Source organism: Cnephaeus nilssonii (genome assembly GCF_951640355.1).
Source record: "Cnephaeus nilssonii genome assembly, chromosome: 15".
Lineage (NCBI taxonomy): Eukaryota > Metazoa > Chordata > Mammalia > Chiroptera > Vespertilionidae > Cnephaeus > Cnephaeus nilssonii.
The window spans coordinates 29940296-29965977 of NC_137086.1; the positions used below are offsets into that span (position 1 = coordinate 29940296).

At 41.2% G+C, this 25682-nt stretch overlaps 1 protein-coding gene across 12 annotated transcripts in view; it reads left to right on the plus strand.

The window, feature by feature from the left end:
- The window catches only part of ACYP2 (acylphosphatase 2), a 172334-nt gene that overhangs the window by 116483 nt on the left and 30169 nt on the right, over positions 1–25682 (plus strand). For 10 of the 12 annotated variants that reach the window (XM_079792301.1, XM_079792297.1, XM_079792298.1 and 7 more), the window contains one exon: positions 5373–5505. The exons of the other annotated variants lie outside the window; for them this stretch is intronic. In XM_079792301.1, coding sequence (XP_079648427.1) covers positions 5373–5505 — 133 coding nt within the window. The remainder of the gene's footprint in view (positions 1–5372; positions 5506–25682) is intronic. 12 annotated transcript variants of the gene reach the window in all.

Below are 25682 nucleotides of genomic sequence, written 5' to 3' on the forward strand. Positions count from 1 at the left end.
CTGTTGGTCCTGGCTCCGCCGAGGCTGTGACGAGCCGGACCTGCTTCGCGGGGCTGAAAAGACCACGACGCCCAGCTTTGGCGTCTTCTCTATCTAGATCTGTCTATGGGCAATGTTGTTGGTTTTGTGTTTGAGTTCATAATTTTTATTTTTTACTTTGAGAACTAAGATGTTCAAAGTTTCATGTATAATTAATTGGTTATATTTAATTTCTAAATATTAGAAGTGATTTATTTACCAAAGAATAAATTTAATTCATCTCACCAGTTTCCCCCCTACTCTTTTTTGTGTTTTAAATAATGAAATGACACCTACCATTTCTCTATGTATTGCATTACAGTACTCTTTCTTCTACAACTTTAATACTTCCATCTCTAATGGACCAGAAGGGTAGGACATAATCAGTGCTTGAAAATTCAAACCGAGCAAACCCATGATACCAGAGATTCTGCTTTATTCCTTTTTTTCTAATTTATTTTTAGCTAATTTGTATCCATCAGGATTTTAAACAGGAGCATAATATATTTATATTTGATAAGGGGCTGTTTGTAAGCTTTACCCACTGCCAGTCATAGTGCTTGGCACATAGTAGGTATTCATTGTGGGTGAATGAATGAATGAAAGAATGAATGAATGAATGAATAAATTTGGTGTAGTAGTAGTAGTACTGGTGTGGCCATGTTAGTTTTTTAGCAGAAGCACACTTTGGATTGTGGAAAAATTGTCTTACTTAATCTTTGCATTGCCTAAAGTATTATTTATTTTGAGAGATGCAGGAATCATTTGGAAAATTTGTAGATTCCTCTGGCTAAGGCTCATAGGTTGAAATGCTCTTTGGATAATCACATGGATGGATTGCCTTTTACACAAAAGGGAACAGTTATAGATCAAACACCCAATTGTACATAGAATGCCATACCTCCTACCTAGTAGTTCATAGGATTTTTACCAAAGCCATTGGTCCTAGGAAGCATTTAAAATAGATATTTGATATTGTTATAATTGAAGCCCTGTGTTATAGAACAATGGAACACCAGAAATCAAATTTTCTGTTGAACTTATTTTTTTATATTGCCAAGGAATTCTTTGTTTCTGTTATCACCACATAGATTTTAAATATTATGTCAGAATATTTTATCATATTAATTCCAAAGTGTAATCTTTTTTAATTAAAATCATTTCTCTAAGCTTGCACTGAATAATTTATAAAATGATTGAAAACAGACTGGTGCTCTTGGACTAAAGTACTTTTGTTGTCTATTATTTTTCAACCTAGAATTTTTAATTTGCTGAAAATACTTAAACTTCAAAGCACTTACACTGGCTTAATGTTTTATTTTCCTTTTTAAATCAATCTTAATACATTCTACAAAGTTTCTTTTAAATAATAGATATGTTACAGCTTTTCCTAGATACACTTAATTTTTTAAATGACATGTTTATTCAACCTAAAATTTCATAAAATAGCTAAGTTTTGTTATTTTCTATTTTAATAATGAGATCAATTATTTTTGGCGGTTTGACATAGCAGTTTGAGTAAAGAGACAGTCTGAATTGAAACACGTAAAACATACTTGAAATGATTTCCTATATAATTATATATGAATATCTGAAGTCTGAGTTACCTCTTTTATTTACTAATTGGAATATTAGAATTTTCATCTTCATTAGTGCCTCATCTCTCCAGAATCTTCTCAGTTACAATAAGATCTTTCCTTTCAGAGTCTCATTAATGTGAATTTATTTAACTCCATGTAGAAATAATGCAATTAGACCCAACTAGTTACAATTTTAGTGTTCATTGTTGGATACTTTTTTATTGTTCAGCCCCTTATCCCATGAAAATTTGAAGCTCTTCCCACTATTTCTAAATCTTAGGCCTGCCCACCCTACCCCACACCCTAAGTCTCTGGAAGCCGCCTTGATTTACCATGTCAGTCTGGTGTAAAGCTCCGCCCTTCCTGGTTTCTACAGCACACACCTTAACCAAGCATTTTGAATTTTTATAAGGACCCGCCTGCAAAACACAAGGTTTTCACCATTCTTTCCCTCTCAGCCTTGTCTGTTGACTGTCCCTCCCCAAATTCTTCTGTTTTGCGGAATAGCTTCCCTTTTCCTGGGGAGCCTTCATAGCCCAGGCACCACAACCTTGGGAGTCACATCTGAACCCCCCACACTGTAGTATCCACGTGTGCCTTCCTGTCTCTATCTCAGTAACAGCAAACATAGTGGGATTCTCTTGGGAAAAACAACAAAAGTTGGAATCTGTCCCATTAATCTGATAGTCCAATTTTAATGTTTTAAGTAGAATTTCATTGAATTTTCAACACCAAGTTTGATCAACTAACTTTCAGTGGTGAGAACTGAAAACATCTGATATAAGCAAAAACTACTCTTTTCTTCTTAGATCAGAAATAAAATATTTCACATAACTAAAAAAAGCCTATCTTTAGGATTTTACTTACTGCCTACCTCTTTACAAAAATGTAATTTACAAAAATTGTGGAATGAATCTGGGTGTGAGCTTTTCTGGACTTTTTCCAAACCACTTTTCCTGTTAGCTATTCCGAGAGAATTTGAGGAGTTTGCGAGCTTGGTTTGTTTATGAGCCTAGAATTTAGATGGTGGTATAAATTTAAATAGTATGAAGAACTTGCTTCTACCACACTGGGTTAGAAATGATTGCAGAGCCACTTCTGCTTCTGGCTAAGCCCAGACTACTGACCTGTCTTGAATGATTTTACTTCCTGTCAGAATTATTATTATTATTTTTAATCCTCACCTGAGGATATGTTGAGGGAGGGCGGGGAGATTAAGACATTGATGTGAGAGAGAAACATCTCTGGTATGTGCCCCAATCTGGATCGGACCCGAAACCTAGGTATGTGCCCTGACTGGGAATCAAACCCACAACCTTCTGGTGTACAAGACGATGCTCCAACCAACCGAGCCACCTGGCCAGGGCCTGTGAGAATGAATTTTAAAGGGAGAAAGCTGAAAACCAGTTAACTAAAAGAACTTTAGTTCTCACTCAGTTCTAATAAAATTTAATTGGTTGATCTTTAATTTAGGAGGCAATTTTCCTAGTAATTTGACAGACGTTCATTCCTTTAAATAAAACTTTACCAGCCCTAACTGGTTTGGTTCAGTGGGTAGAGCGTCAGCCTGCGGACTGAAGGGTCCCAGGTTTGATTCCGGTCAAGGGCATGTACCTTGGTTGTGGGCACATCCCCAGTAGGGAGTGTGCAGGAGGCAGCTGATCGATGTTTCTCTCTCATCGATGTTTCTGACTCTCTATCCCTCTCCCTTCCTCTCTGTAAAAAATCAATAAGATATATTAAAACAAAACAAAACACCTTTACCAAAGATACTGCATTAATGGGGTTTTGAGGAGCTCATGTTTCCTTACATTCCATGATTTTAGTGGTGCTGTTTTTTATTTAACAAACATTATTTTCTTTATTAACAAAGCATTTGCATTGGGCATGTTTCAAACATGTAAGCAATAAAAAAAAAGAGAGTGGGAGAAAGACACAGCAGAGCCCGAGTGTGAGATGCATTTGGACGTGGGTTAGCTCAGATTCCACATGGGAACATGGGTATTAAGATTCTGTTACTGTTAGCCTGGTCTTAATACTAAGATTGCAAAAAGAACATTTATTTTTATCTTTGTGTGACCTTGACCACATTCTTTAACCTTCCTAAATACCTCATTTCTTGTGTGTTACTAGTAAATGGATATTATGTCTCCCTTACCTAACTCAAAAGATTGTTGTGAGGGTCGGATATAAAAACATATGTGAAAGTACTTTGTATGGTACAGTAGTAGCTACAGACATTAGTGATTATGTTTGTGGGGCAAAAAAGTGGGTGGGATGGAGGAGGAAAAGGAAGTTTGCTCTTAAAATTCCTTCCTGCAGTGTGGGTGAAGTGGATAGTCCTCAAATCCTAAGTGGTTGAAAAATGGCCAGGGAAGGGACTACCAGCGGGGGGCACAGCAGTGACAGGGCCCTTTAACTGGCCCTGCGAATGTCCATCCCACTCCTTTCAGGTGATACTGGAATGCTGACAGTGTGCTAGGCACCATGTGAGTGACTAGGGAGCCGCACCGTGTCAGGATACGGTGCGTGCCCTCCAGCAGTTCCCGGTCCAGCTGTGGACAGCACAGCGGTGCGTCTCGAGCAGGCGTGAGCCAGGAGAAGCGCTGGGCAGAGGGATTGGAGCAGAAAAGAAGCTGGTGATTGTGAGTGGCTCTGGCATGTCTTTTTCAGGATTAAATAGGAAGACTTAAAAAGAATCCACCATATTTGTGACTGTTGAAATCACACAGAAAAGAAAAACATTAAGGGTATTTTAAAAGGTTGGTTATAAACAGACATCTGTAGTAACACTTTTTTTTCTTTTCATAGATGAGGAGTGACAGGACTAGCATCTTCTTTACAGTTTTGTCACGACCCAGGTTACTTATGTGTTCTTTTCGGGTTTCAGCGGCATCGTTTTCACCAGGAGGTTCTACTCTATCGCTCACTTGTGTTCGTGTTGCGGGACACTAAATCTTCGGGCCTCATTTTTAACTTCATCTCTTGTATCCAAAAGTTAAATTGCTGGTGATCTTTATCTCTGACAGTTTTTAAAGGAAATAAGTGGATAATCTATTTATTCATACTACTAATAAGGACCCAATATCAAAGGTTATTCCCAATTAGAGGTAATCATATTTGGCTCTTGAATGCCTTAAGAATTTTTTCTTTCTTTCTTTCTTAGACAAGTAATAAAATAAGCATTTATTTTCTAAATATATAACTGGGAGGGGAGACATTCCAGAAGATGCCAAGAGCTATAAGGAAGCTAACCTAAGATTAAAAACTTACTGCAGCCCTAGCAGGTTTGGCTCAGTGGGCAGAGCATAGGACTGCAGACTGAAGGATCCTGGGTTTGAGTCCAGTACCTCGGTTGCAGGCTCAATCCCCGCCCTGGTCGGGGCACATGTGGGAGGCAACCGATCACTGTGTCTCTCTCACATCACATCAATGTTTCTCTCTCTCTCTCTCTCTCTCTCTCTCTCTCTCTCTCTCTCTCTCTCTCTCTCTCTCTCTGTCCCCCACCCCCTTCCATTCTCTCTAAAAGTCAATGGAAAAATATCCTGGGGTGAGGATTAAAAACAACAAAAATTCACTGCAGAAAATCCAGGGAGTGGGGGGTAGGCTGGTGTTGAAGTGAATTCTCTACTGAATCTAACTAATGTTTTACTCCAGCAGAGTTGCTACTTTGGTGCCTACTTAGTATAAATATTCAGAGAAAATATGGGGAATTTGGTGAGAAAATGAAGTCTTGTATAAACGGCGGGTCTCGATTATTTGTATTGACTGCAGAAATCCCGGAGTGGCACCAGTGCGGCCCAAGTGCTCCCTGTTACCGCACATTCACAGGATGTCCTGGATGCTTCGGGAGATGGCAGACAATCCCACATTCAAAATTCAAAACAAAAAATATTTCAATACCCAAGTGAGTAGAAATGGATTCTCCCAGATCCGTCTGGGCCCATCTTTTAAAGATGATGAGCGTCTGGAATTTTTATGTGCATTTGTGAAGCTACCGCTTCTCCCGACAGACAATTCCTTGTGATTACTGGCTGTGGGCAGCAGGAAAGGGCAGAGTCAGGAGGGACAGAGAGTTTACAGTACAGAACCTTCAATCATGTATTGATGTCAGGAAAAGAGAGGAGCCATTTCTGATAAGAAAGCAGTGTTAATTTTAAACAGCTGTGAGTGTTCTTTCCGTGACCTGCTCCTGTAAAGCAACAGCAGGGTAATTCATAGGCCGTGGGTCACAAGACGAGTTTGAGTAATCAATCCCTAAGTGAAACCGAGAAGTAAATACTAGAAGAGGTGACAGAGTTCAGCCCCGGGAGTGGAACACAGAGTCTTTTACGAATTGGTTTTCTTACCCAGGTTTAGATTTGGCAGCAGCTACACCCCTCCTTAAAGCCCTCGCCCCTCCCCTCCCCCGCCCCTTAGAGTGAATCAACACTTATGAAACTATAGAAGCACAGTGTAAAAATTACTCCTGAGTTAGAGTTGCAGGAATGACATTGAAAGTTATTCAGCATTCCTACTACCCAGGCTAACTCTTAGTGGCACACTTATTTCGATACTTGAAGAAATGTGATACCGTTTTTCTAAACCGATTTAGAATTTTTATTAGTACCTTTGGCTGGAATAATGAAAAGCCGCCTGAGTCTATGAAATTGGGTAAGAGGTTGTTATTTTGTGAAGATACATATTTCCTGAAGGTCCGTCTGCAAGCTGTTAGGTACAAATGTTGAATGTGAGTTGAATTTGGAAGTTGACTGCTTTGGGTTCCAAATTAGACCTTTAGGGGTATATTCAGTTTTAAATCCAGCCTTAATATCTATGTGTGTTTTGAGTATCTTTTCTCAAAGAATGAGGAACACGTTTTTCTCTTTCCAAAGGCAGTTTAGCGAAGTAGTAGGTGTTTAGGGACGGGGGTTCTCGTTCAGCCTTTCCTTGCACGAGTTTGGAGGAAATCACTCACTTTTTATCTATCATCTTTTTCACTTGACTTATAAAATATACACACTAATTCTGGCCCCCTGCTTCTGAAGGTGTCACACATGTCACCCAAGTTTTCAGAAATAAATGGTGATATTTTAAGACTTTATCAACCCAAGGTATTTTCATGTAGATGAATAGTAATAGCAATATTGCTTAAAATAAGAGCAAGTCATATAAATGAATGCTATGTCATTTTCTTATTCATATTTAATAAACATTTATACTTACTCATATTTTATAAAAAATCCACAAGTATTTGGAACTGTAAAAAGGGGATCTGAGTCTATATATGTCTTACTTTCAGATTCTACCTCAGGTTATAGCTTTAAATTTTCAGGGTCTAAGCAGCCTTGTAGAAATTAAGTAGGCCAGTATGCAAAACTACCACTCTTTTGGCTAGGTTTTGCAAAACTTTCAAATCATCTGCTCAGAAGGCTGAATCCCAGCCACTCTTCAAGATAAGCCATGATGACAGAGTGGCTATAAAAGTAACATCTCATAGATGTAGAGAACTTGAAAAATAGCTCCCTCCTCTTTGATAGATGAAAGTAACGAATCCCTTATTACTTTGCTCTTGGAAAGTGATCACATTTACTAGAAATTAGGAAGGAAGACTTATCATACAAGGATGGAAGCAGATCAGAAATGCATAGACATACAGGATCAGGCAAATCTTGAACTTTAAGCAAGGTCTAAAGATAGTAAAGCAGCCTATTATTCTCTAGAAGGGAAGATGGAACCATAATAATAGTGACAGCTAACATTTATGGAATGTTCATTGTTTACCAGACACGGTATTTATTATGCATTATCTATAGACTAGAGGCCCGGTGCATGAAATTCATGCACAGGGGAGGAGGTGTACCTCAGCCCACCCTGCACCCTTTCCAATCTGGGACCCCTAACGGGCAGTCGGGCATCCCTCTCACAATCCAGGACTGCTGGCTCCCAACTGCTCACCTGCCTGCCTGCCTGCCTGATTGCCCCTAACCACTTCTGCCTGCCAGCCTGATCACCCCTAACTACTCCCCTGCCAGCCTGATCGACGTCTAACTGCCCTCCCCTGTTGGCCTGGTCATCCCTAACTGCCCTCCCCTGCCAGCCTGGTCACCCCTAACTGCCCTCCCTTGCTGGCCTGGTCACCCCCAACTGTCCTCCCCTGCAGGCCTGGTTGCTCCCAACTGCCCTCCCCTGCTGGCCCGGTCACCCCTGACTGCCCTCCCTTGCCGGACTGGTTGCCCCTGACTGCCCTCCCCTGCCAGCCCGATTGCCCCTGACTGCCCTCCCCTGCCATCCCGATTGCCCCTAACTGCCCTCCCCTGCTGGCCCAGTCACCCCAACTGCCCTCCCCTGCAGGCCTGGTCGCCCCTAACTGTCCTCACCTGCAGGCCTGGTTGCCCCCAACTGCCCTTCCCTGCTGGCTGGTCACCCCTAACTGCCCTCCCCTGCCGGCCCGATTGCCCCTGACTGCCCTCCCCTGCTGGCCCAATTGCTCCTAACTGCCCTCCCCTGCCAGCCTGATTGCCCCCAACTGCCCTCCCCTACAGGCATGGTTCCCCCCAACTGCCCTCCCCTGCTGGCCATCTTGTGGCGGCCATCTTGTGTGTTGGAGTGATGGTCAATTTGCATATCACCTCTTTATTATATAGGATTATTCATATGTGAGGCAGGTGCTGTGTTTGTCTTTATTCTGGAGGTAAAGAAACCAAGGCATACAGAGATTAAGAATGTTCCTCAAGGTCATACATAGCTATGCTACCTTTCAGACCCGGAGAACCTGATTGCAGAAACCACACTCTTAACCAGTATGCCATACTTCCTCTCATGAATCTGAAAAGTAGATTCATAGTTCATCAATTGGTGGTGTGGGGGAGGAGATGGTGTGGACTGGTGAAATATGGTCCTAAAATAGACCAAGTTCTAAGTTACTTAGGAAGTGGCCCAAATAGCAAGGTAATCATCTTAAAAAAGGATTAATTCCAACAGGAATTGGGTATTGGATATTGTTAGAATGTCCCCATTAAGTATTAAGGACCCATAACAAGGAGATTGAGACTTGAGAGTAAGAAACCCAGCCATTGGAAATGTATACAAGGCAAGGAACCCAGTCATAGTGGACTGTAGTAAAATTGAGGGCAGAGGCAGGAATATCTTGACAAAACATTTCTTATGTTATCTCCCCTGCTAAGGGCTGGAGTTGGCCCCAGAATCACATGCATAGCTATAAGTCAGGGCTAATTTAACAGATTCGGCTCAGAGAGAAAGAGAAGAAAGGGCACGGAGCCAGGTAGGCCATTACACATGAACCCAACTGGGTTAGAGTTCCAGGCAAGAGGCTAATTTTACTAGTTTTGCTAGCATTATTTTTTCACCATGGCAGTACTGCTTCTATGGGAGATGGAATCATGTAACAGTGACATTGGATATCCAAAGACTGTGGAATGGCAGGTGAATTTTCATACTATAATTATAAAATTCAATAACATCCTTTCATATATACCTTATGACCCAGATTAAGTTGTTATTCTCTTTTTTCTTTTTTAGAAACACAGCATGTTATGTAATATATTGATTGTAGAGTCACTAAGCCATTTAGAATGCTATTAGGAAAAATAATTAGATATGAATTGTTATTTAATTATTCATATCACTTGTTTATTCTGTTTTATAATAACTTTTGGATAATATATATGATTTGAAGAGCTCTTGATATGTATCCTTAAAAGATAAACCTTTGCCCAGCCAGTGTGGTTCAGTAGTTGAGTGTTGACCCATGAATCAGGAGATTGGGGTGGTTCGATTCCTGGTCAGGGCACATGCCTGAGTTGCAGGCTTAATCCCCAGTAAGGGGGGCAGGGCAGGAGGCAGAAGATCGATGACTCTCTCATCGTTGATGTTTCTACCTCTCTCTCCCTCTCCCTTTCTCTCTATGAAATTGATAAAATAAAAACTATCCAAAAAAGATAATTAAAAAAAGATAAACCTTCAATATAGCAGTACCTAGGAGAGTCATTTAAATAGTTTTCATTTGCTAGTCTAGTCCTCTATTCTGTGGAAGAAAAACTAAAAAAACAATTTTATTTTTTCTTTCATGTAGTGTTTATCTGTCTCCATGTTTATCTTATAATAGCTCTAAAGGCTATCCAATTATCTGTTCTTTCTAAAGCTCATGCTTTCCTAGATCTAGTTGTAAGTGCTATTAGAAATCTCCCAAAAATGTTTTTAAGAACCCAGATTAGTTTCATTTGTGGTAGGAAGATGTTCTCCAGATGACTGACATACTATAGGGTGGTTTCTATCCAAAAATATTTCTCTTGCTTAATCTGTGCATTTGTCAAGTTCTATCCAGTACATAGCTTTGTTATTATGAAACTAGAGGCCCAGTGCACGAAAATCGTGCACTGGGCGGGGGTGGTGGTGTCCCTGAGCCCGGCCTATGCTCTCTTGCAGTCTGGGAGCCCTTGGGGGATGTCTGACTGATGGCTTAACCCTTTGCACTCACTTGCTTTTTTCTTGATTCCTTTATTCTACTCGGGATTTAATTTTTTAAATACCCCAGATTTTACAAAGCGCGGCAGTAGAATAAAAAATTGGTTTCTTTTCATACAAACTTATTTGGATTTTTTTATATTTCAAATTATTGATACATTCAAAGAGTATAAAAATAGCTGCTACCGATGCTAACCGTGTCAAGTCACACTCGACATCCGAGTGCAAAAGGTTAAGCCAGAAATCGGACATCCTATCACTGCCGCAGAGGCGGGAGAGGCTCCCGCCACCACCACTGCACTCGCCAGCCATGAGCCACCATAAAATAGTCCACCAGGGGGAAGCTCCTGCATTGAGCGTCTGCCCCCTAGTGGTCAGTGTGTGTCATAGTGACTGGTCGTTCTGCTGTTCAGTCGATTTGCATATTAGCCTTTTATTATATAGGATGGGTCTGAGATGTACGAAAGGAAAAATGCTAAAATATAGGATGCACCCAGGAAATGCAGTTACTTTCTGTTATGTGAATTCTCTCAAGTGATTACAGAATCAGCCTGAGATGGAGAATAACGAGGGTCTGAGGTGGGACCTGTGGTCAAAGTGCAGGTGTCACCATTTAAATGCTGCTAAGCCGGTTCTGAATTTGTTTCCTGCTCTGTCAGTTGCGAATCATACCTCTCTCCCAGGATCCTTATGAAAAACAGATGTATATAAAGTTGCAAATGTAGGTTTTCAGTAAAAGCTAACTGTTATCACTCATTGGTACCTGAACGCTAAGACTGCCCGCTCAAGAGAGTTATATAATTTCAAATCTTAAGTGCTTTTGCTATAAAAGCCTGTTTCCTGGCTCGCTGAGCACTCCACACAGCCTGCTGCACTATTTGCTCTTGCTCTCTGCACATAATGATGACAGCTTGGTGTGCCTCTGGCTCTGTGCGAAGTGATTTACATAAATTATTTCATTTAATCGTAACAGTCCTTTTAGGAAATTTTTGGTCTCTGACTTTCTACTATCTGTATTTTCTTTTAGAACATGTATTCTTTTTACTTATGTCTCCCTTATTCTACCCACTGCTTTTTACTAATTATGGTACTTTATGCAGCCAGTTAGTTAAGGGGCTTTGGGATGCAGATATCAGAGAATCAGAACTGATCTGGCTCAAAAAATAAAGGGGATTTTTTTTTTCACATACACAACTGAGTAATTCTTCACTGCACTCTATTTCTCTGGGATTGTTTTCCCCTGTTTTCTTCCATGGCTCTGCTCATTGATTAGAAATGGCCATCTTTCCACTCTGTCTTCTTCCATGGCTCTGTCATTGATTAGAAATGGCTGCCACAGTTTCCAACATGACATCCTTGTACTGTACTCTCCATAGGAATGGAGAGCTTCCATTCTCCCATACAAAACTCTTGGCTTCCTTTGACTGGACCAATTTAAATCCTGTGTTGCCTTTGACCCAATCACTGGGAGCAGGGGGTTGGATTGCATTGACTGGCTTATCCCTGCCCTTTCTGAGTCATACACTGGACAGAAGGAATAGTGTTAATATGCTTAGTGAAACATAGACCTGATGTCATGGTCAGTGTCACCCAGGTCACAGAGGGGCATAATGGAGCAGGAGGTGAAGTGGTACTGGGAAGGTATCTTTGGATTGTTCCCAGCCTCACATGGAAAGTTTTCAACATTTTACCTTGAATTATGATATTTTGCTATAGGAGTTTTAGAAAAGATGTTCTTTATCATTTTAAAGAAATTGCCTTCACAGTTAGCTAAGAGTTATTTTTAAAAATCATGAATGGACGTTGATTTTTGTCTAAATCTGAGATAATCGTGTAGATTCTTCCTTTATTCTGTAAATGTGATAAATTACACTGATTTTTAAAAACAACTTTAATGAGGTGTTATAGCGTACGGTAAGCTGCACATATTTGTAGTATATATTGATCATTCCACATATGTTTATGCCTGTGAAACCATTACTGAAATCAGGGTAATGAGCATATTTATCCCTCCCTTCTGGAAGTTTCCTCATGCTCCTCTTCAATTCTCTGCAGTCCTGTCCTCCCACCCACCCCTCCACACAGGCCCCAGGCAACTGCTGATCTGTTTTCTGTCACTATAGATTAGTTGCATTACTGGCTGAGTTTTTGAATGTTAAACTAACCCTCCATTTTTGAAATAAACTTACCTTAATCATTACATATTAGCTCTCTTTCCTACATATTTCTGTATTCATTTATCTAATATTTTGCTTAGGGTTTTTGCATCTGTGTTTATAAATGCAATTGGGCTGCATTTTTTTCTTTCTACTAATGCCCTTTTCATCAAGGTTATGCTGACTTCATAAAGTGGGCTGGAGGGTGTTTTCTATTCTCCTCTTTTCTATGCTCTAGAAGAATTTGTGTAAGATAGATGTTACTTTTTCCTTAAGTATTTAGTTTGCATCAACCAACAAAACCAACTGGACCTAGAGTATTTTTTTGGGTTAAGGTTTTTAATTACTGATTCAATTTTAAAATAGATACAGAACTGTTCACCTATTGTTTCTTCTTGTGCTGTCGGATTTTATAAAATGCATATTTTCTTGATTTTTTAAATTGAAATATAACAGGCACATCGTATGTGCATAATATTAAGCATAAAACGTGATTTGTCTACAAATAAATAAATTATTGATGTAAAGTTGTTTATAATATTCTCTTATCTTTTAATATCTGTAGTTCTGCAGTGATATCCCCTCTTTTCCTGATATTATTTAAGCTTACTTTGTATTTTTTTATTATTTTCCATAAATTTGTCATTTCAAAGAACCCAGTTTTATCTTTGTTGGTCTTCTCTTTTGTATGCTTTTTTTCTATTTTACTTGTTGCTGTTCTTATTTTTGTCTTTTATTTTCTTTAGATTTAAGTTTTAATAACTTTTTATTATAGATGTTTAGTTCATTGCCTTATAGCTTTTCTTCTTCTAGATTAAATGCATTTGGGGACATAAATTTTCCTCTTAAAATGGGTTTAATATATCTCATACATTTTCATGAACATTCACTTCAAAATATGTTCTAATTTCCATTGTGATTTCTTCTTTGACTCATGGGTTATTAGGAAGTATATTCCTTCATTTACAAGCATTCTAAGCATATTTTCATTATTACTTTCTGGTCTAATTTCTTTCCCTGGCACCAACCGTAATTTGCTAGATTGCCTGAGGTCAGCATGCCTTCCTGATGTTCATGGACTGTGCTGCTTTGCCAGGAATGTCTCTAAGGGATTCTGCCATACTGGAACTACCTATAGAGGGAGCAAGAATGGCCTCTGTCTTACTCTGTTAGCTTAAAACAAACTTAGCCAGCTTAAAAACAGAAATGGAACTGATAAAGTCATCCGAGCTTTCCCCCACCACCCATGCATTTCCTTGTCTAGAATGAAGCTAACAATCTAAATAAATGCTTCCTGGAAAGGTTAAGGAGGAAAGCATCCACCTCCACACCACTCCCCCTATTCCTCACCTCTGGAGTAGGATGGTTAGCATCTGATAGGAACTAGAGGAGTAGTTGAAGCTGCGCCATATGTCCCTGTTAGAAACACTGAGCTCATCATCACTAAGAAACTCCAGGGGGTTGTCTAAGCTACCAAGGTTATAAAGGGCACAGAATGATCATAGCTGAGCTAAAACTAACACGAACCTTACTTTACCACCCACGGTGACGTAAGAAGGGGGTATGGCAGACGAGCTCCAAGGAGAGGGGCTCGGGCACGCCTCACCCAAGAGTCAAACATGTCTCAGGAAAGAAGATACCAGTAAATATTTCTAAGTGTCACATGTTTACCTCTGAACCTATGCATTTGTTTTTAGAATTCATCTCTTGTGGCAGCTCAGTATTTCATAAATATTCCCGAACATTAAAGTGTTTGTAACAAAAAAGTGTACCTGTGCTCACCAATGAAAGTCCGAGTGTTCCCTGGAAGGAGGTCTGACTGCAGTGGTCCGGGGGCTGAGGGTTCCATCATTAGGGGTGGGAATTTCTGCTCAGAAGGAAGCTACAGGTGTGCTCCTCCCCATGTGACCACGTGGATGCGGAGAGGGATCTGGGGCTACTGTCATGAAGCCGGGTAGGATTGAGACTCCCCAGGGCTGACCAGGGAGGCGGGAGGGAGGGTCACCACAACCTCAGTGCTGCATTTTTAGAAACTTGATTTCAGATGAGGCATGAAATGCCAGCCCCTTAACTAAGAAGAGAATGATAAAGAAACGAGATACCAGTTTATTAAATTCGAGTGGAAAATATACCTCATTCAGGAATCCGTCTGCATGTGTACCGAAACTTCCTGAGCAAACAGTGAATCAAAAAAGAAAATTGCCTTGCTCCAAAAAGTAACACATCAGACTTTTGTGGCCTGGAGAACTCGCTCTTCTCTCCACCCTGGAGATGTCTCTTTTCCTGACTAATAACTTGAGAAGGCGGTCTCGGATCAGAACCCCTCTATCATACCTAAGGACATCAGTAACTTGTTCTCCAACTTCCCATTTTTATTGGTCCTCAGAAATTTGTCATGGCAGCGTCCCCTGCCTTAGCATGAAAAAATTCCCAAGACTGAGGCTTCTATTACCGAGGGTGCAGTTTACAAGAGCAGCTCTGATGAGATGAGCAGATGAGGTGAGGATAACAGTGATGTTAGGAGTCAGAAAACCTGGGGCTAGACCTAGGCTTCTACTGCCTAACAGTCTGACCTTGAGTATGTTTTTTCTGGCTCCAGGGGCTTATGCTGCAATGTCACCTTTGCCATGTAACCCAGATTTAGCACTTTATATTAGTAATTCTAGAGAGAAAACATTTAGACTTGAGGGGATTAATCTCTGTTCTCGTTGAGGTTTTGTACCATTTTATTGTTCTTGGTAATCGCTTTTCATCTGGCAGCCTTTTTTGTGTGTTCTTTTATCTTCATTTGGTTAGCTGGAGATTAAGTGCCATTGAATGGTCCCAAAGGTATGTTCTTTTCACCTTTGGAGAAAGGACTAACATAGTGAAGTATTCATCCCCTCCCCAAAATGCCTGTGAATGACAAGCCATGAAAAACATTTTTGAAATGAAGTCAATTCAATTAGTATAAACGTTGAGTCAATCTCTAATTTAGACATATCATAGGAAACTATAATATATGCCAGCTGATCCTCATCCAAATTACCATGGAAATAGCAGTCTTATAACAAAGTATATGCTTGGACTATTCTAAAATTTCCAGCTGCTTTAAGTGTGATATTGAACCTAAGAAAAAGAAACCTTCTACTAACAAAAGACATTTGAAATATGTACTCAGGTGCCCAGGAGATAGACTTGACTTGAAAAAAATTCACCGAAAAGGTGCAATAACCCTGGGCTTTCTCTCAAACTTCTTTCATCTAAACCTCTGATATTGTTGTGTTGTTTTTATCTGAAGTCAAACAGTGAAGGGATTGCTAAAAAGTATTGCCATTTTCTGCCCTCCCCCCCCCCCCCTCCGCCCCATGAGATAGAGTTTGGAGAAGTGGAGGTAGTCATATTCTTCTCTTGAATGATCAAATAAAGTTCTTATTCAAGAAATCAACCATATTCCAATAATACCAGATTTATTCATCAAATGTATTGCTTTGAAGAGAACGAAAATATTTCAGATGAAATAATAGTATATGGAGAAATGAGCTATAACGGGCCTAGTAAAAATGCAGATGTCATGACTATGGTGTGCTTGGTAAAGGTAATGGTAGGTTTGCCGTATTCTTCACATTTGAGTTCATCTGTGCAAACCCGTGCACACCACGACAGAAGTAACTTTCATGCTGCAGTCACTGCCATCTGCAGCAGTTACAACACAGCATCAAACAAGATGGAAAGGACCAGGCTTGTAAACAGAGTAGCCTTCCAGAATTTAGTAATCCCCAGGTGACCTTGCCCGTCACTGATATCCTGTGAGACAATTTCAGACTTGTCTTACCCATCTTTTCCTGGTGGCCTGGTGGTTATTGGTTTCCTCCATTAAAGTAGAAAATAGGGTTATAATTGACAGAATAAATATATACTTGGCACTTCAGGTGAAATAACCTGAAGTTAACATCCTTCTTTGGCAAATACCTGGATCAGTGATTTGCAGCCCTTTGTCACCATTCTAAGAATTTGCTTGATATAAGTTTATGTATTCCCAGTTTGTCATTTTTATTTTGATTCTTCTGTGGAATTTTTTTTTTTACCATGTGTATCTTTAAATTTTTTTCATGTATTAATCTCTTTATGCTTCCAGATTTTAAATAGAAAGGCCTCCTCACCCCACGGTAATAAAGAAATTCTATCTTGCATTATTCTAGTATTTTTATGACTTCACATTTTAAATTTAAATTGTTGCTCCTTTGAAATTTATCTGGTATACAGCATAAGGCATGAACCCAACTTAATTTTATTAAAAATGTCTCTCCAGTTGTCTGAAGACAGTTTTTTAGTTGTCCATCTTTTCTTCACTGATTTCAGATGCCATGTTTACTGGACACACAATTCCCGTATGCATTGGGGTCTATTTCTAGACTTGTTCTGTTCCATGTAGTCATCTGAGTCATCTGTGTATTCTTGCGCCTGGGCTATGCTTTTAATTATTGTTGCTGCATGTTATTTTATAGTGAACGTTAGGAATAGTCCTCTCATTTCTTCTTCTTTTTTTTTTAGGTATTCTTGAAATTCTTGTTTTGTATACTTGTTAAAAAGATATGTAGTTTAGAATTGCTTGTCTAATTTTCTCCCCCACCCTTTCCTCAATTTCTGGCTTTGTTATTGTAATCCTCTCTAATAAAATGGTAATATGCAAATTAACCATCACTCCGCTACATAAGCCACGCCCACCAGCCAAGCCACACCCACAGCCAATCAGGGAGAGTATGCAAATTAACCCCAATCCAAGATGGCTACAGCCACAGAGAGCAAGGTTTCCCAGGTAACAGAGGAAGCCAAGCTTTCCATAGCCGTTGCAGGCCTAAGCCTCCAACTCAAGCTACAAAGTTTCAATTATAGAAGGTAAACAAATTCAAACAAATGGCGGCAGAATGGAGCTTGAGAGAGCAGGCCAGGGTTGCCGGTGGCAACAGGGGAAGCAAAGCTTTCCGCACACCCTGGCCGGGCTCACCCGCTTAAGGCTACAAAGTTTCAATTGTAGAAGGTGAATTAACTGCCACAGAAATGGCTGCCGGAGCCCCAGGCTTGGCTCCGCTCCAGGCTACAAAGTTTCAATTGTAGAAGGAAAATAAATTCCAGATACCAGGGCCTCCCCTTGGGTTGCCAGGGGGCGTGGCCGGCCTGCAAACCACCACAGGCCCCTCGCTCAGGCCGCCCCACACCCCAAGGGAACCCCCACCCTTATCTGTGACACCCTTCAGGGCAAACCAGCTGGCCCCCAACCGTGCACCAGGCCTCTATCCTATCTAATAAAAGAATAATATACAGATTGATCATCACTGCAACACACAATATAGCTGCCCCCATGTGGTCAAAGATCCTGCCCCCATGTGGACACAAGATGGCCACCACAAGATGGCCAGCAGGAGAGGGCAGTTGGGAGGCACCCGGCCTGCAAGGGAGGGCAGTTGTGAGGGACCAGGCCTGCAAGGGAGGGCAGTTGGAGGTAATCAACCCTGCAGGAGAGGGCAGTTAGGGGTGACCAGGCTGGCAGAGGAGGGAAGTTGGGGGCAAACAGGCTGGCAGGGGAGCAGTTAAGCATCAACCAGGCTGGCAGCAGAGTGGTTAGGGGGTGATCAGGCTGGCAGGCAGAAGCGGTTAGGGGCAATCAGGAAGGCAGGCAGGCAAGCAGTTGGGAGCCAGCAGTCCTGGATTGTGAGAGGGATGTCCGACTGCCCGTTTAGGCCTGATCCAGGAGGGATGTCCGACTGCCCGTTTAGGCCCGATCCTGGATGGTTAATTTGCATATTACCATCCCTCCAGGAGTCCCAGATTGGAGAGGGTACAGGCTGGGCTGAGGGACAACCCCCTGCTGTGCATGAATTTCATGCACCGGGCTTCTAGTTACAATATATCTCTAAATTAACTAAGGAAGAACTGACAACTTTATGAGGTTGAGTCTTGCTGTATAAGAACTTGGTATGCCATTCCCTTTATACAAGTCTTTGTGTCCTTCAGGAATGCTTTAAAATTGCATTCATAAATCTTACATAGTTCTCAAAGTTTTTTCTTTGATATTTCGTCTTTGGTTGTTGCTTTTGTACTACTTCACTTTCTAACCCACTATGTTTGTTCATCTGAAATTTATTGATATGCAGTAATTCTGCTTCATGCTACCTTACTAAATTTTCTTACTGTTTATAGTACATTTTCAGTTGAATATCTCAGGTTTTCTATAATAATCACAAATTGTGATAGTTTTATTTCCTTCTCTAAATATATATCTGTATAGTTTCTTTCTCTTATTAATCTCATTGTCTAACATCCATTACTGTTAGGTAACAGTGGTGACAAGTGAGCATCCTTCTTTGTTCCTGATTTTACTGGGAATGTTGCCTACTGTGGCCTCAGAAAGTGCAATGGTCACTATAGCACCAAGGTGTATTTTATCAAGTTAAGAAGGCATCCATCTATTTCTACTTTACTGAATTTAACCATATTTCACAATAATAGTAAAGCCCCAGGTGTATGTGCAGCCTCCCTAGAATGATAGGATCAAAGCTCTAAAAGGAGACCTAAGACTTTCTAGTCCACCTCCCTCAAATCTTGAGTAATAAATTTCAACCACAATTCACCCAGAAGTCACAACTTTATTTTAGAAAACAAGCTGGAACTTAAAAGAAAAAAAAGGGTGACTGTCTCTTGGGTCTCACAACAGTGTTCCTTTGGGTTTACAAAATTATAACATTGAAAATTGCCCTTCCGACTGTTTTTCTCTCCCATTGTGCTTTCTCCTTGAGAGTTTTCCTGTTTTGTCCTCTTTTCATCACTCTTCTGGGACCTCACATGCGCTGCTTGGCTGTGCATTCTTCCCCCAGCTGGCCACTGATCAGGAGCCAAGTTTATCAAAGATTTCCAGACAGTGACATAATCCCGTTTCCACCCCAAAAGACCTCTGCCATTTGGTCTTGCTGGACAAAGTGCAATGTCTTCTGCTGGTTACTTCTGGAATTGAAGCAGAAAACTTGTTGGAACCACTGAACACCTGAAAATATGCTTCAGCTGTGACGGTGCCTTTAGCAAAACCATTTGAACCAATAGTAGATGTGTCATAAGTGCCATTGTACCTTATATTCATTTGTGGGTGGTATTTGGATTGCAAAAGAAATTAGGCCATGTTTACAATATTCAAAGGAAAAAACATAAGCAATTACATATTAGTATTGTACTTTTTAAAAAAAGCTACAATGCTGCTTTTAAAATGCATATGATGTTTTAGAGCAGTGGTTCTCAACCTTCCTAATGCCGCGACCCTTTAATACAGTTCCTCATGTTGTGGTGACCCCCAACCATAAAATTATTTTCGTTGCTACTTCATAACTGTAATTTTGCTACTGTTAATGAATCATAATGTAAATATCTGTGTTTTCCGATGGTCTTAGGTGACCCTGCTAGCGGTTCTCAACCTGTGGGTCGCGACCCACAGGTTGAGAACCACTGCTGTAGAGCCTAAGACCATCGGAAAACACAGATATTTACATTATGATTCATTAACAGTAGCAAAATTACAGTTATGAAGTAGCAACGAAAATAATTTATGGTTGGGGTCACCACAACATGAGGAACTGTATTAAAGGGTCACAGCATTAGAAAGGTTGAGAACCACTGTTTTAGAGGAATGGAGAGGGATAGAGGGAGGGAGGGAGGGAGGGAGGAAAGAAGGGAGGGAGGGAGGAAGGGAGGGAAGAGAGACAGAGTCAGACGTCGATCAGTTGCTTCCCACACACACCCCGACTGGGGCTCAAACCCGCAACTTGGGTATGTGCCCTGATCTGGAGCATACCCACCACCTTTGGGTGTATGGGATGATGCTCCAACCAACTGAGCCACACTGGCCAGGGCAGTACTGTACTTATCATTTTGCACTTGTTCTGTGTCATAACTTTCATGAATAATCATAAAAATTAGTAAAAGTTTTAAATGCTAAAGTAATTTGTGTACAAATGGGAAAAAATCTAAGCCATTTGGTAAATTATTTTTATTAATAACTTTTTACTGCAAAACAAAAGATAGCATTTCTATTCATGTATAGTTGTCAGACTTGGGTTTGAACCCTGGGTTTACCACTCCTTGCGTGGCTGAGTGACTGGATCCAAGTAACATAATCTCAGCATAGTCTCACTGTCCTCATCTGCAAACGGTAGAGTTGTGTGAGAAGTAGAAGGATAATTGTACATAAAGTGCTTAGCACAGTGGTGCTCTGATGTAGGGCCTTAATAAATGAAAGCTATGGTTAGTACAGCCTATTGTTAAGGCCTGTAATAAAGAATGTTTTTCTTTAACGCATATGAATTTAGAGTTAATGAGCAAATATCACAGTTTTGATACAATCCATATATATAATTGCAAAACCGCTCATTTGGTCATATTTCCTATTTTCTGAGATAGAACCAAGGTACTTGTGTGGGTTTGACTCTAGTCTCTACTCTGGCTCTTCTTTCTTAGGAACTATTTTGGCAGCCAAAACCTGAAGCCTAAAAATACGTGTGTGTTTTTTTAAAATTATGTTTTCATCAGACAGTTACTATATTTTGACTAATAAGTGGCATATAAAAGTACTACAAAAGACTAATATGATTCATACTTGACATATTTATAGCCATAGAGGACTTGGGTATCTTTTATTTACACATTTATTAAGTAGTTTTAGAATGTCTGTTTTGTGCTAGATACAGTGATAATGCCCTGGAGATACATAGATGAAAGGCTAGATCCCTACTCTGGAAAGGCTTACAGTCTGGTGTCTAAAAGGAACTTAAAAGCCACCTCTTATAATAGTATAAGACTTCCCTCATACCCCTAACCCTCAGGGGAGGGAAATAGCCCTCTTATGCATCCCATAGCACCCTATACTTGCACTTATTTTAGCATTTATCACACTATACTACCCTATAGGCTACTTGAGGGCAGGTACTGTGTCTTATTTATCACAGAAGAAAAAGATAACTAAAGTATGATCTCAGCTCTTAAATAATCTACAGTTGGGTGAAAAAGACATATATAAACTACTAACATAAAGAAAGAACTTCAGTATAAATTTGCATGAAATAATTGCTGCCAAGTGTGTGCTGTGGGAGGTAGGAGGTGTTATATGTAGTTTGGAGGGGCTGGCATTTAGAAGGAATGGTAGGATTTCCATAGGTAGGGATGTGGGGAAGAGAATCCCAGATGAGGGAACATCATGGCCAAAGGCAGAACAGTACACGGGTTGCTTGAGGAATAAACAGAAAAGAGTGTCAAGTGAGTGGCCTCTGGCAAGAATGTTAGAAGGGGTGTGGTTGTGGCTGATCCTGAGTGCAATACTAGGGTGTTTGGATTTTCTTCTGCAGGCAGTGGTGCACTGGCAAGGATATTTGTGCAAAAGGGACTTTACCACTTGGTGAGCAGTGTGATTGGGAAGAGAAAGGTCAGATTCAGGAAGGGCAATCTGGAAATCTCTAGGAATGCAGAGAAGAGATGTGGACGTGAAAACAGATATGGAAGAGGGCAATCCTGGACACAATGTGCAGACGGACATGTCGGCCCCTGATCGGGATGTAGGATTCTTAGAGTTTTACCTTAAAGGTGATGGCTGAAACTCTGGCAGTGGCTGAGGTCACCCAGGAAGCAGGCCAGGGGAGGCCACAGAACCTATGGGGAGCTTATATTTAAGGGGCAGGTAAATCTTCAGATTTAGAAGAAGTGATGTTTCAAACCTGTTATTAAAAAGATAAGGAAAACTGCCTTTGGCATTAAGTGGTTTGTCTACAGTTTATGGTAGAGCAGTGATGGGCAACCTTTTGAGCTTGGTGTGTCAAACTTCGCCAAAAAACTGAGCATAACTCGGGTAGTGTGTCACTTTGAGGAAAAAACATTATTTCGCAAATGTTTCATCCTCAGGAGCAGCAAATGTTTCATCCTCGGCATGCAGCCGCCTCAGCGGCCGCGTGTCATCAGAAATGGCTACGCGTGTCAGTGCTGACACGCATGTCATAGGTTCGCCATCACTGTGGTAGAGCATTCTTAAAACCCTGGTGCCCTAACTTGTAACTCAGAGCACTATCAGTTTAATGCTCTAGACTCTGGTTTAATGCTAACATTGAAAATCTTGGTACGACAGACTAAAAACTTTGATTTTGGATCCCTTTGTATAAAGTAAAGCATGATTTCTTTTCTTATTTTTTTACTAGAGGCATGATGCACGAAATTCATGCAAGGGTAGCCCCTTCCTTCCCCCGGCTTCTTGGCCCCGCCCCCTGCCCGCACCACCTTGGCCTGGTGCAGCTTGTGTCTGCCGTAGGCTCCCCGCTACCTCCCCCTCCCCCCCCCCCCGCCATTCCCCGGGTTCTACGGAAACCGCCCCCCCTCAATTGATCACCCCGTTGGCCGGTAGCTTGGGCCTCCCTCTGCGGGGCGATTGTGGGGTGATGGTGGGGCCCTCGGACCAATCGCATCGCACCCGCCTTGGCTGGCCTGGTGCCAGTGCGTGTCATAGCGTGGTCATCTGGACGGTCATTCTGCTGTTCTGCCATTCAGTCGATTTGCATAATATGCTTTTATTACTCTAGATCTTAACCTGAGACTATGTTTTTATTGATTTTAGAGAGAGAGGAGAGGGAAAGAGACAATAAGCGAGAGGGAGAGAGAGAGAGAAACTGATGTGAGAGAGAAACATTGCTTGGTTGCCTTTTGGTATATGGGACAATGCTCTAACCAACTGAGTCACCTGGCCAGGGCAGTACCCTACATTTCTTATGCTTCTACCAATAGCAAAGAAAATTTTGCCATTGGAAACTACAGGGCAATACCATAGACATCATTTAAAATTATAATGTACAATATGAATTGATAGTATGAATTATAAAAAAGTAATTAAATCTTCCTGATGTTTCAAAGGCAATAAGTTAATCTTTTTCCTAATTGTTTTTATATCTTTTATGTAAAATAAAAATAAACCCCTGCATTTTCCACACTGCCTTATCTGTATTATCCCCAAATACCTTGCTATATACAGACATGAAAAGACTTTGCTCAAGTAAGCCCAAACCAAAAGATTTCATTACAGAAGTTTTACAGATTTTGTTGCTATTAATACTGTAGTCTTCAATGTTATGTCCCAAATGTGTGATTTGAAATTCTTCTTTTAACGTTTAATTATCAAGTGAAATATTTATACCACAAAGTGGGAGGCCTGAGGAGAAAAGATATGAAACTTTGATACATATCATCTTAAAAAGCAAGTACTATATGGTGGGGTTAATTCTCAGAATGGCATCATCCTTGCTGAACAACAGAACTAAATAATATGTGGATATTATCCTTTATTTTGCTGGAAGAACTGAGCTTTGAAAATGAACCATCACAAGCCCTGATTAATGAATTGTTTATAACTAAAAAGTTCAGATAAAAGTCTGTTGATAAAGTGAGTAGGGGCACTAACTACTAAAAGTTGATGGCCCATACCTAGATATACCTGAACATTTTTATTCTAAAAAAATAGATTTTAGCCATTTGAATGTGGCATAGTAAATGATCTACTAGAATTCTCATATATGGACTCATGGCCTACCCCAAAATATCTCAAACATATTTTGAAATTAGCCAATCATTTTCTAGCATAGATGTTCTAAAAAAATGATGGAATTTTTGGCTTTAAAATTTTTCTTCGGTTACTTTGGGTTTCTTTTTAATTTTTGTTTTGCAGTTGTGCCTATAAGGAAAGATAAATATGCCAATGGTACTCTTTCAATTTTACAGAGGAATCTCACAAGTATTTTTGCTATTTAGGAAAAGAGTAAATTGTCAAGACAATTAGAGCCACAAATTTTTGTTATTTTTCCATGAAGACAGTTTCCAAAGTCCTCAGAGTCTAGCAAGACCAGGTTATTTGAATTATATTTCTAAAGATACAGTTTTTTTTTCTTTCTTTTTTTTTTTTGTTTAAAGTATTACATATGTCTCCTTTTCCCCAATTGACCCCCCCGCCACTCCCACCCCCGAGGGCAAGCCCCCACTGCCCCAGTGTCTGTGTCTATTGGTTATGCTAATATGCATGCAAAGATACAGTTTTAACAGAAACCACTTGAAAACTGTTATGAATATTTGCATAAGACTATATTGTACAGGAAAGAGACCGAGTTTTCCAAATAGTCCCAGTTGACAGCAAAATAAAATCTATACAGCTGGATCTTCCCAGTAAGCAGAAACAGAGAAAATAAAAGGATATTACTAAATACTAGTGAAATAAGGGAGGTGTTAATCTTCCACATAAATAAGGCCATATGGAAACGGGAGAAAACATCCAAGTTGCCTTGTTTCTTTAAAGAAGCCTTCTCTAGGCACCATCGTTACTTCCACCACCTTCTGTTCCCCCGCCCCAGTTCCGAGAAAAGTATTTCTCCTCCCACCACCACTGACAGAGTCAAGGAAGTGTTCCTTCCTCGCAGGCTCTCAGTTAACCAACCCGTAGGGTTCCTGAGTGATGGTGGCGGTGGTAGGAAGGGGTTAAGGTCTTTTAAGGGAGGAATAGAAAGGTTTTTATGTCCAGGCAGGAAACATGGGCCCATCACCAGCTCTGAGATCCTTGTTTACGAAAAACCAGGAAATGGAGCTGACAGTGGACTTGAAAATGTTCATCCAGCACGCAGCAGCCTGGGGGTGGGGCAGAGCCTGTGGCAGGCAGCAGTAGGTGACCAGGAAGAGCAATGGAGTTGCATAAATCACCCAGACCAGGCGGCCCACTGCTGGTCTCCCTGCACCTCCTCCACCACTGCATTTCCTCTCCTCCCGGCTTCACCTCCACCACCTCAGCCCTCTCTCTCCTCCTCATCCACTGCTGTGGGAAGATAGCGCACCTTCAGCCTTTGTTTCCTTAGCCTTCACTCCAGCCACCACCTCAGACCCCGACCTCCCTGCGCCAAGGTTTCTAGGGCCTTCTCTCCGCCAGGGCTGGTGGCCCCTCACTCAAAGCCATTTTTAAGAGGCAGAGGCTGCTTGTAGGCCCTCCACGGACGGCAGGGCCTCCTCCTGCCCCCGCTGTGGCCACGGCATGACTGTGACCCCCATCAGCTAGGAGGTGGGGTGTGTGGCCACAGTCCTCGGGGCCCTGGGGTGCGCCCCCTCCTCTGGAAGCTGGGGTGGGAGGCTTGCAACGGCCTTCAAGCTGCCCTCACCGTCTCCATTACCACCTGTGTCACCTGTTTCCTTTCGGAGCTTCTGGCGCTGGTAGAGGTCTGGGCCTCCCGGGGCGGGTCGGGAGTAGTGAGGTTGGGGTTTGGGGGAGAGGGATTCTCTGGACCCCATCCAGGATGCTCATGTTGGTGGCAGCCTGACCAGTGGTTCCTTAGCATCCACTTTCCTCACAAAAGATGAACTTACACAAACCAGCCATTGCACCACCCTCCCTTCAGTCTCACGACACCCACCCGTCAGTATCTCGATAGCCACC